The sequence below is a fragment of the Aquarana catesbeiana genome, linkage group LG02 (assembly GCF_042186555.1).
Source record: "Aquarana catesbeiana isolate 2022-GZ linkage group LG02, ASM4218655v1, whole genome shotgun sequence".
Taxonomy (NCBI): Eukaryota; Metazoa; Chordata; class Amphibia; order Anura; family Ranidae; genus Aquarana; species Aquarana catesbeiana.
The window spans coordinates 310,395,786-310,408,153 of NC_133325.1; the positions used below are offsets into that span (position 1 = coordinate 310,395,786).

At 42.7% G+C, this 12,368-nt stretch overlaps 1 protein-coding gene across 1 annotated transcript in view; it reads left to right on the forward strand.

Annotated features, from left to right (window-relative positions):
- Positions 1-12,368, forward strand: part of MITD1 (microtubule interacting and trafficking domain containing 1) — a 70,639-nt gene that overhangs the window by 28,114 nt on the left and 30,157 nt on the right. Inside the window, exons 3-4 of the mRNA XM_073612967.1 lie at positions 8,237-8,335; positions 8,892-8,929. Coding sequence (XP_073469068.1) covers positions 8,237-8,335; positions 8,892-8,929 — 137 coding nt within the window. The remainder of the gene's footprint in view (positions 1-8,236; positions 8,336-8,891; positions 8,930-12,368) is intronic.

Here is a 12,368-nt window from a genome sequence, read left to right on the forward strand (position 1 = left end):
AAAAAACTTGATTTTAAAAAACAAAAAAAAATAAAAAACTTGATTTTAAAAAACCAAAAAAAATAAAAAACTTGATTTTAAAAAACCAAAAAAAATAAAAAACTTGATTTTAAAAAACCAAAAAAAATAAAAAACTTGATTTTAAAAAACCAAAAAAAATAAAAAACTTGATTTTAAAAAACCAAAAAAAATAAAAAACTTGATTTTAAAAAACCAAAAAAAATAAAAAACTTGATTTTAAAAAACCAAAAAAAATAAAAAACTTGATTTTAAAAAACCAAAAAAAATTAATATACAAACTTTATTAAAAAAAATAATAAAAACAAAAATAACTTGATAAAAAAAAAAAACATAAACAAAAAAATTGCTTTAAAAAAAAAAAAAAAAAACAAAACTTGATTTTCCCAAAACAAAAAAAAAAGCCTGTTTGTGAAAATCAAAAAGCCAAAAATATTTTTTTGTGGATTAGGTATAAATATTTAGATATAATTATATTTTGCTACATTATTAAGATATCATTCTATTTTTGTCTATGAACATTTTATACTAAATGCAGAACGGAATGCATAACAACCATTAATAAAAACATCTCCTTATAGGAATTAAATAAATGTGTGGTTTGTTATTTCAAGGCTCAGTATCATTTTAGTTATAATTGTAAAAAAGTTGTTTACAGTGGCAATGGAGCTTATTTAGACATTTAAAATTACAATACAGTTGGCACTACAACTGCTCGACCATAACCTAGGAGACAGCCCAAAAGAAAGGCAAGCAATAAATATAATGCAAGATTTCATCAATAATTTTTTTATTGTCAAAAATTATATATCCTGGCCCATTGCAATGGCCCCCCTACCCATAAAATAATTAACATATTGCTGTCTAACTTGACGGGCACTTTGGGGGGCCAAGCCAGTACGGACAGTATCCAGGCCTGTAAGGTTGGCTTCTATTTGTCCGGCCTCAGGCCCAACTGTGCCTATATAATTTGGAGAATGCTTATTTAAAAAGTTGTGCAGAATGCAGCACGATAAAACGATAAAATTAAGTTTGTATTCCGCCAAATTAATGGCTGTTTGAAACAGGCGGAACCGGCTGGCCAGAATTCCAAACGCATTCTCAACCACTCTTCTAGCTCTGGCCAGCCGGTAATTAAAAACCCTCCTCTCCGGGGTGAGGGTTCTTTGGGGGAATGGCCTCATGAGGTGCTTGCTGAGAGCGAAGGCTTCATCGGCAATGAAGACAAAGGGGAGTCCTTCCACGTTATCCTCATCAGGTGGCAATCCCAGGCCACCACTCTGGAGACGCTGGCAGAACTCCGTCTGGGCAAATACTCCTCCATCCGACATCCGGCCATTCTTCCCCACGTCCACATATAAAAAATCATAGTGTGCCGACACCACCGCCATTAAAACAATACTGTGGAACCCCTTATAATTAAAATAATATGACCCCGAATGGGGTGGTGGCACAATGTGGACATGTTTCCCATCTATAGCCCCTCCACAATTGGGAAAGTCCCAACGGCTGGCAAAATGGGATGCCACAGTCTGCCATTCCTGTGGCGTTGAAGGAAACTGGGAAATCAAACAAGAAAACCAAAATCAATTAATTTGGAAGCTAACATTGCAAGAAAATTAGACAATTAAAAACATTATTCCCCAGCATCAGTATAACATTCAATAATTTAATTGTTCTGGAATAACTAATATGGAAAGGCACACTTATCAGATTGCTCACCCCCTCTGATGGAACATTGATTACATTTTAGGGGGTTGTGAAATCCCTAAAAAAAATTACTTTTAGGACACGCAGGAATTTAGGGACTAAAAAGGCTACAAGACTGCAGTTGTCGCACTCTGCAGGTGCAGTTGCTAACCAGCTTACAGTAAATGAGGTAATGTAAAAAGGCATTCATGTTGCAAGGAGTACACAATCACATGCAAGGGCAATTAATGAAAACACTTTGAGGCTTGCATATGATTTGATGATGGAAATCAGCAGAGCTTCTGCTCATTTACTAAAGCACTGGAACAAATGCACTTGTAGAGTGCACATGCATTTTGCAAAGTGCAACATATATTTGCTTTAGACAAATCAACACCACAGAACATTCCAGCAAATTTTAACGAGGGTGGGGGTGGGGGGGTTGTGAAATCTAGATAATTGCTCATTAGCAGCACACTATTTGGAGTGAGTTTAGGTGGGGGGGGGGGGGTGGGGGGGTTGTGAAATCTAGATAATTGCTCATTAGCAGCACACTATTTGGAGTGAGTTTAGGTGGGGGGGGGGGTGGGGGGGTTGTGAAATCTAGATAATTGCTCATTAGCAGCACACTATTTGGAGTGAGTTTAGGTGGGGGGGGGTGGGGGGGTTGTGAAATCTAGATAATTGCTCATTAGCAGCACACTATTTGGAGTGAGTTTAGGTGGGGGGGGGTGGGGGGGTTGTGAAATCTAGATAATTGCTCATTAGCAGCACACTATTTGGAGTGAGTTTAGGTGGGGGGGGGGTGGGGGGGTTGTGAAATCTAGATAATTGCTCATTAGCAGCACACTATTTGGAGTGAGTTTAGGTGGTGGGGGTGGGGGGTGGGGGGGGTTGTGAAATCTAGATAATTGCTCATTAGCAGCACACTAAATACACTCAAACAAAATACATTCCAAATGAGTAGACTAGGTGGATATGTTCCCATCACTTCATGCTGGGAAGGTTATTGAAGGAAAATATACATGCATGACAAAAAATAACAGTAAAAAATTCCAGCATGTGTGAGGATAAAAAGGGGACATTCACACTATATTGCAATGATGGTAAGTAGTGTTTGAAGCAAGAAATACATCACATTATCAAAGATTACATAAAAGAACATGTGATGCTAATAAAAGAAAAATATCTTACCTTAATATAGTCCTTCTGCAGGACCTGTATGATGGCAGAACAGGTCTCTGGGATAATGATCCCCAGAGCCTGGGGGGAGATGCCTGTCGAGAACTTAAGGTCCTGCAGGCTTCTCCCTGTGGCCAAATACCGCAAGGTAGCGACCAGCCTCTGCTCCGGAGTGATGGCTTGCCTCATGCAGGTATCCTGCCTGCTGATATAGGGGGTCAGCAAAGCCAACAAACGGTCAAAAACGGGGTCCGTCATCCGGAGAAAGTTCCTGAAATCCTCAGGATTATTCTCACGGATCTCACGGAGCAAAGGCATGTGACAGAACTGGTCACGCTGAAGCAACCAATTCTTGGTCCATGAACTCCTCCTCGCCCTGTTCATGGACTGGTCTTGGGCTGAAGAATAAACTACAGCACCAAGCACATACAATGCACGAGCTCTACGACGAGTACGTACAGGTAACATGGCTTCAAAACGGTCGGCTGGTCAGAACGCACTAAACAGAACGCACTGAAGAACAGCAAGGCCTGTGAAGAACGACCTGAAAATCAGGAACGAGCGGCCAATAAAACAAAGATTTCTCAATGCCAACTGACCAAACGCACTGAAAAGCAGATACAAACCTCACAAGCACAGACTGAACAACAGTTAAAACGAACTGAAAAATACGAGTCTCACAAGCGCGAATCGTCTCTCACCAAACTTCTACTAACACGAGATAAACACGAGATTAGCAGAAGGAGCCCAAAGGGTGTCGTACGGGCTATTGAACTTCCGTTTTATAGTCTCGTCGGACTTGGTGTACGTCACCGCGTACTAGGCTGTCGTACTTTTGTGTGGTCGTGTGTGTGCAAGTCCGTTCGTAAGAAAGTCTGCCGCAAGTCCGCCGAAGGTACGTCGGAAGTCTGTCGGACAGGCTGTCGGACTTTTGTAGACGAAAAGTCCGACCGTGTGTACGCGGCATAAGGGTCCCTACTCTCAACAGTTCTTGAATAGTCTCCAATTTCTTTGTGGCCTCCAGGAAGTCTGTACTGCTTGAGACAGACTGGCTTCTCTGGTGGAGGAATGTAGACAGGGGTCCATTTCACATGACCTCTGACCACAGCCTTCACCGCCCTAACCAGACACGCTTTATCAGGATACCCGAATGTGAATGTACCTCTTTCAGTCTGAATTGACTGACCTTGAAGTACATCCATCCCAAGAATATTTTCGGGTAACTCTGATACCAAAACATTTGTCATAAATCCTGATTCCTTGCCAATAGCCAATTTCACCCGTATCCTAACTGCTGGTGTAGTTTGCCCTCCCAAACCTTCTACATAAATCAATTCTCCTTTGTGATGGGAAAGCTTACCTTGCAAAAGTGTAACTTCAGCTCCGCTATCAACTAAAGCCATTACATGTGTAGGAGAAGATGACTTCCCCCACCATACAGTGACAGGTGCATATGGGCATCGGTCTCCTGCTGTCACTGCCCTCATGGCTATTACAGGAGACTCACCTTCTCTTCATAAAGGAAAAGGAACCTCCCAATCCCCTTTTCTGATTCTCTCTAACTCCTCCCCAGGATAAAGGGATTTGGGTTTGGGTTCATGTTCAGTTTTGGGAATTGGTTTGGGGCCAACAGGGGGGGTCTGTTCTGTTTTCTCTAAGTCCAGGCTGGTGTTATCTTCACTAGGAGTAGTGTTTCTAACCCTGACAGTTTTCCCTACTAAATGTTTCCACCTCTTCAGCATTTCTGCAGTAGAAATGCCATGTATCTCATCTTTACGTTCTCCTGCCTTTAATAGGTCCACCCACATTTGTTTCCTAGAAATAACTAGCCTGGTTTTCTCTTCACCTCCTGTCTTCTCTACCCCATTCCCTTTCTTCTCTGTTCTTTTCTGCTTGTATTCTTCCTGTTTGGCCTTGACCTTATCTACTGCCCTGACAGGTTTTGTTTTAATCTCCTCTAGCTCCCCCAACTGGCCTAAAAGGGTTGTGGCTTTATGAATCTTGCTGTTTAATCCAACGCCTCCCAACAAGGACAATAATGGAGCCCTGAGATTAAATGGCGCAGACTTCATCAGTTTGGAGCGCAGAGCAGACGTAAAGGGTTCCATATCTGGACCCATCCATTCTGGAAACGTATTTAATCCAGTTATACAACCCATCTCACATAACCTGGAAATACCCTCTCCTATTGCTCTCCATGAGTAGGTATTTTCCAGGTCAGTAGGACTAGCGTATACTCGGACTATTCCATCTCTCACGAGGTCTAACAGTGAAAAATTCATGCTAAACTCTCGGGCTTTTCGCATTGCCTGACGCAATTGTGGATCATGGGTTAACACTCCCATAGTCACTGCTTCCTTACTTGACAAAACAACACTGTCTGCCCCTTCATCCCATAAGCGTAGGAGCCAGGTCAATAGGGGCTCCCCAGACCTTTGTATTGTTTTGCCAGCTCATGGAGTTCAGTTTGTGTAAACTCCCATACTTCTTCAAATTCAACATCTCTGGGGTTGCGATAATGCACCTCCCCATCTGCCATATCCTCTCTCTCTCATGTTGCCGTTTCCTATGCTTAGTAATGAGAGGTCTGGCATACTTTTTCTTTCGCACTAGCAGATCATCATGCGAAATATCAAACTCTTATCTCCTCATCCTCACTATCATTTGAGGAGAGCACATCCTCACAATCCCAATTTTGGGATGTGACAATGGCACGTACCCTGGCTTTACTAACAGGCTTACGGCCCTTCCTTTTCCGTAAGGCATTAATTGATTTGGTCATGAGGGCTGCACACCGCTCTTGCAAATCATTAGCCCGACTAGCAGTTCAACGCACACACTCTGAAGCAACTGCTAGCTGGTCTTTTATGACCTTAACTTCTGCCTCTGCCTTCTCCATTCTCTGTGATTCAGTGTAAATAGAATTAAGGAAGTGCCAAACCACTGTGGACACTGTCCTCTTCCCTGCTTTACTTAAATCCAACCCCTTAAGGCTAAAATCTACAAAATGATCTGAGACTTTATCATCCCAAGTCAGGTTCAAGGGAGAAGCATACTTCACAAATTCTTTAGCAAGAGGCTCCCACTCATTGTCTCTGGCCCAGATAGGTAAGCTGCACACTTCCTTCTGGCCATCAGAACCCTCTGCAGCCTTGCTTTTCCTAAACAGCATTTTACCTAGCACAAGCTACACAACACACTACAGAAAAACAGGTCTGTTTCAGTTGAATTATAGCACAGATCGCGGCACGAGCCCCCAAATGTTTTGCTTGCGTCTATCTGGCAAGGTTACTCTGAGGTATAAGCAAGGAAGCTGAGATTTCTGCAGTGTGTAAATGTGCTTTTCTTTCTCGTACATCACGGGACACAGAGCCTCAGTAATTACTGATGGTTATATGGGTATCACAAGGTGATTGGACACTGGCCACAGCCTAGACAGGAAGTTCAACCCCCTATATAACCCCTCCCCTTACTGGGGATACCTCAGTTTTTTCGCCAGTGTCTTAGGTGTTGGTCACGTGTAAGATGTGCTGTGCTGAGCTCCAAAGGGAATATCCTATATCCTATGCTGGGGCAAGCCATGAGAACCGGATCCATGTCAAGGTGTTTTTTCTAGGCTGAATTGGATGGTACCCGGGCCTCGTGTCCGAAGAAACGAGGTCTTACCTGTAACGCTTCTCTTTTTAGAGAGCTGGACCCCGGGATCCAGTATTTGGTGTGTAAATGTGCTTTTTACTATACAAAGATGCTGTACATACAAAACTATTACAATCTTAGGAATACAATACAAGACTGACAGATATCTATAACGAGCAAAAATGCCTAGCAAACTGAACAGCCTATGGTCTATAATAGTACAAATACACTTAGAGGTTACTTATCTTCTGTTACTGTATGTTCGTGATCTCCATTGGCAACGATTTTTCGGGAGCATCAGGCACTGTTCTTCTATCATGGGTGGATTTTGATGTTACAGTATGATGGTGTGTGTCCCTACTCACCCCCTTTTATGTGTCAGGCTGTTGCCATAGTTACCAAACAACAGAAAACATGCCTGTTTACTGTAGCTGTAGAAACAATGGACTGTTGCAAACTGTCAATTGAATACAAAAATGGTATCTACGTACCATTGTCTAATCACCTGACAGCTGTTTACTGTAGCTGTAGAAACAATGGACTGTTGCAAACTGTCAATTGAATACAAAAATGGTATCTACGTACCATTGTCTAATCACCTGACAGTAATCCAACAGTCATTCTTTCAGTTTGAGAGCTGAAAGAACCTCAGACAAGTCTTGTTTACTGTAGCTATAGAGACAATAGCCTGTTACTTGAACTGTCAATTGAATACAACAATGATATTTACCCCCATTGTATAAAACAGCATTTGTTTGAGAAATCTACTCAAGCCAAAAAAACTGACAATATCTCTATGACCAACCACTATTATGTTATGTCCCATGTATCGTAAGTCTGATTAATAAAAAGAAATCATATTGTAACAAACGCAACACACCTTGTGCTGATCACATGCACTCTCTCAAGAAAAACTCTCTAGCAATACATACCAAACTGAGCATGTGCAGCTTGCCCCCAAGGCTCAGGAGATGATTTGGGGTCAGTGGAAGAAGGGGAGTATCAGAGAAGACAGGATCAAACAGCCTTTTTACACAATGCAGGGGATTAACCCCTTAGGTTCCACATTGAGTATAGCAAGCATGCTTTCCTTCATATACAGACTGATTTTACTGTTGTGGGTTTAGTAACACTTTTAAGGGGAATTCCACTTAATGTTAACAAAAATTGTATGTCTTAAAAAAATTGCCACACAAGCCGTTTTTCTGTTTTTAAAAATTACTTTTCCATTTTACACTGAAGCTGCTATAATTTTTTTAAACTGTCAAAAATTTCAACGCAATATGGCAACCCAATGGCATTCTGTACACACTTTCTAAACAGAATGCCCCCAGAATTGTCATTTTCTGCCTGTGTGATTGGCTCACAAATTTTATGCATCATCTGAAATAGGAATTTCATTTTTGTTGAGATACTCCCTAAGGGTTATTACTTCTGAAGAAATTCAGACCCTGCAACTTTACCCATTAGAACACCAAGAGTGCACCCGGTGGTGGAACACAGAACTCTGGACTCAGGTGGGTATTTAGGGAAAGGGTGGGGGGCACAACTAGTGGAAGGCTTTCTACCTTAATGCAGGCAATGCAATAAGGTAATAAATCTTCTGGCTTTAGAATCACTTTAACATGTAATTTAGGCAGAATTATGCACTCAAATTGTAGCCCAGATTAATTTGCTTCTGGTTATTGACACTTATTGTTTTTTAACACAGAGGGAAAATATCACAAGCAAATCAAGATTGTAGAGAATTCAACGGGTTACAGTTCTGAAAACCTTTTCAAGCCATATGTGGATGAAACTCTAATGCCCCGTACACACGGTCGGACTTTGTTCGGACATTCCGACAACAAAATCCTAGGATTTTTTCCGATGGATGTTGGCTCAAACTTGTCTTGCATACACACGGATTTTCCGACAACTTTGTGTGACCGTGTGTATGCAAGACAAGTTTGAGCCAACATCCGTCGGAAAAAATCCTAGGATTTTTTCCGACGGATGTTGGCTCAAACTTGTCTTGCATACACACGGTCACACAAAGTTGTCGGAAAATCCGATCGTTCTAAACGCGGTGACGTAAAACACGTACGTCGGGACTATAAACGGGGCAGTGGCCAATAGCTTTCATCTCGTTATTTATTCTGAGCATGCGTGGCACTTTGTCCGTCGGATTTGTGTACACATGATCGGAATTTCCGACAACGGATTTTGTCGGAAAATTTTATATCCTGCTCTCAAACTTTGTGTGTCGGAAAATCCGATGGAAAATGTGTGATGGAGCCTACACACAGTCGGAATTTCCGACAACAAGGTCCTATCACACATTTTCCGTCGGAAAATCCGACCGCGTGTACGGGGCATAACAGAAGTGTGGGTGGAGGACCCATATATCCGGCACACTCATCAAGTAAGTGTGAACAGGGTTGTTGAGGAGGCAGTAGTTCTTCTCACACATAGGAATTATGTATATATCGAAGCCTGTCTATATTTCCAGTACTATAGGAGATAGAAATGTGCTTATACTGCTACCTGTATAGTTATATTTAATGCGCTTATGTGGATTATATTCAAGCATTTCATTGTAGCTTAGTTCCAAAAGATTATCTTGGTGACAAGCACTAGATACCTTGAATTCAATAGGGATTTGTTATTGTTATTTTCATATTTTGTTCTACATTTATTTGTTTCTGTGGCACTGAAAGATCTGTGTAATATCTCACCAGCAGAATTTAGCTCTCTAAGCCCAAGTTCACACTGACAGCAGGAATTCGATTCCTGCATTGTCAGTCCCGACTTTGGGGGCGATTTCAGAGACATCTGTGCGGGTTTCTGCACAGATTTCAATGGAAATCGCACCCCCAAATCACCAAAAGTAGTACAGGAACTACTTTTGGAAATCGGTGTGGCACTGCCAATGTGGCGTTGCACCGATTTGGACGCTGCCATTGCTGGCAATTGCCGCCGCTTTGACATGTAAAATTGCATCAATGTGAACCAGGGCTAAGTTGGATGGAGGTTTAGGGCCTCTAAATGGGGTCCTAATCAGGGAAGCCTATTACAGTGCTGTCTTTAAACACTTGCCGACCGGCTCGCGCCGATATACGACGGCAAAGTGGCACGGGTGCGCAAAACAACGTACCCATACGTCGCGTCCGATCTGTCCGCCACAATGTCGGTATCACGATAAAAATCGCAGATCGCCGCCATTACTAATAAAAAAAAATAAAAATAAAAATAAATAAATCTATCCCCTTTTTTGTAGACGTGATAACTTTTGCGCAAACCAATCAATATAGGCTTATTGCGAATTATTTATTTTGATTTTATTTTTTTAACAAAAATATGTAAAAGAATACATATCGGCCTAAACTGAGGGAGAATTTTTTTTTTTTAATATATTTTTGTCTGAATATTTATTATAGCAAAAAAGTAAAAAAATATTGCTTTTTTTTTCAAAATGTTCGCTCTTTTATTGTTAATAGTGCAAAAAATAAAAACCGCAGAGGTGATCAAATACCACCAAAACAAAGCTCTATTTGTGGTAAAAAAAAGGACATCAATTTTGTTAGGGTACAACGTTGCACGACCGCGCAATTGTCAGTTAAACTGACGCAGTGCCTTATCGCAAAAAAGGGCTTGGTCAGCAAGGGGGTAAATCCTTCCGGGGCTGCAGTGGGTAAAGCTGCCATTAACCTTTTTACATTTTGGTAGTTTGCTCTTTCCAGGACTCTCAATCTGTTCAACTGTACCATGAATGCGTGCCATAACTTACCTTCCTTTTTAGATTGTAAGGTTTGACATGCAGAGCCCTCTGATGGGATATAAGACAGGAAGGCAACTTACCAACAAAAGAATACACCAGACACAAAGCTTGGATAATAACTGTCCACGGCTGTTTTAATGTCGGTTTAAAACAAGATATATTGACTAATTAATAAAATTCATTTTCAATAAATGACAACGCTCAAAACATCTAAGCCACCACGGCTCAAGCTGTATCATAAATAATTCAATATTTAAACTTCCCAAAATTACTCAAATTCAGCTGTATAATACTTTTAGACCCAGTCATTAAAACTCAGCCCAACTTGCATAGTGCTCCAAATGTCCCCCTTGATTCCAAGGTGACCTTACCACACTATCTTGGCTGCGACAAAAATAACTTTTTTCTTTCTCGTACATCACGGGACACAGAGCCTCAGTAATTACTGATGGGTTATATAGGGTATCACTAGGTGATTGGACACTGGCACACCCTAAACAGGAAGTTCAACCCCCATATAATCCCTCCCCTTACAGGGATACCTCAGTTTTTTCGCCAGTGTCTTAGGCGTTGGTCACGTGTAAAGATGTCCTGTGCTGAGCTCCAAAGGGAATATCCTATATCCTATACTGGGGCAAGCCAGGCGAACCAGATCCATTTCAAAGTGTCCTTTCTAGGCCGAATTGGATGGTACCCGGGCCTCATGTCCGCAGAAACAAGGTTTTACCTGTGACGCTTCTCTTTTTAGAGGACTGAACCCCGCATTTTAGAATTAGTTTTTTCTAGCCTTATTTTTGGCCGGGTGCTTTACAGGCCCAGAACTGTGGATCCCCCTATTCGTAGGGGGCCCCAATCTCTGAAGGTTTTCCAAACGGAGCCCACCGTGAGAGGTGAAGATTGGGTCTGTATAACAGAACCCTGCAGCTGGATAAGGTAAGGGAGATTCCACAGAATTTTTTAATTCTAGTAGGTTTCTCCTTTAAGTAAATGTATGCTATGCCTATTGTCGCCACCGGGGGCTGCCAAGAGCACATACCTTCACATGCTTGATTGTTTGTCTCGATGTTCACGCTGCACAGCTCCTCCAGCCGAGCTCCAGGTAGGATGGGATGGGGGCTCTTCCTGCAGGGATATCCCCCCAAGATTAGGGGGGGCCGCAGTGGTCTGTGAGGCGGTAGTATACCGCACTATCACCGCCGCCGTCGCCATTACATGTGGCAGACCCCATCATCTGCTGGCCTCTCTCTTTTTCCTCCTCCACCCCAGCCTCCCCTCCACGCTGGTCCCGGAGGGTCGGCTCGCGCGGGAAGCGCACATTTGTTTGAAAAAACAAAGGGGGATGGTCAGAGGAGGGGGGGCGGAGCGTCAGCGCAACGTCTGGCGTGCTTAGACGCCCACATCGCCGGCTGCACTTGGCTATAAGAAGCACACTTTTTAGGTGCACACAGCATATGGAGGGACACAGAGCTGACGGTCGCATGTAAGGTGGGACACAGGCATTCTCCTAGGCAGCATTTACTGAGAAACACTTGACTGGGCATTGGTAGCAGCGGCAGTTGCTGGACTACATCGCTCAGCAGTCAGTGTTTCATTTTTTGTGATACCTCCACCTTGTTTGCTTTGCACTATGGGTAGAAGAGGTACAAATACCCCAAAAACCAGAGGCTCTAGGGGATCTCCCTCAGGCTCTGAGGACCCCCCTTCTGCAGCACCTTCCCCCCCTGAAGGACCTGGGATGGCTGGCCAGGGAGAGCCTTTGGGGTCAGGGGCTACATCTGCTTCTGGCACTTCAGCCCCTGTATACATTACGCAGGAGGTTTTTTCCTCAACCATTAATGGACTAGAGGAAAGAATAATGGCCGTAATTGCATCTTCACTCGGTGGAAGAAAACGCACTAGGTCTTCCTCTGTTAACCAGGACCCTCAGACAGGGGAACTCTGGGGGAAAAAGGAGAAGAATCCCTTTCAGAGGATCGGGATGGGACTGATGATTCCTCCTCTGAGGAATCAAGTGGAGAAGGGCCCTCTTCAGCTTCTCAGGATTAGAAGGTCTTAGTACAGATCCTTGCTGGATTGGTCCGCT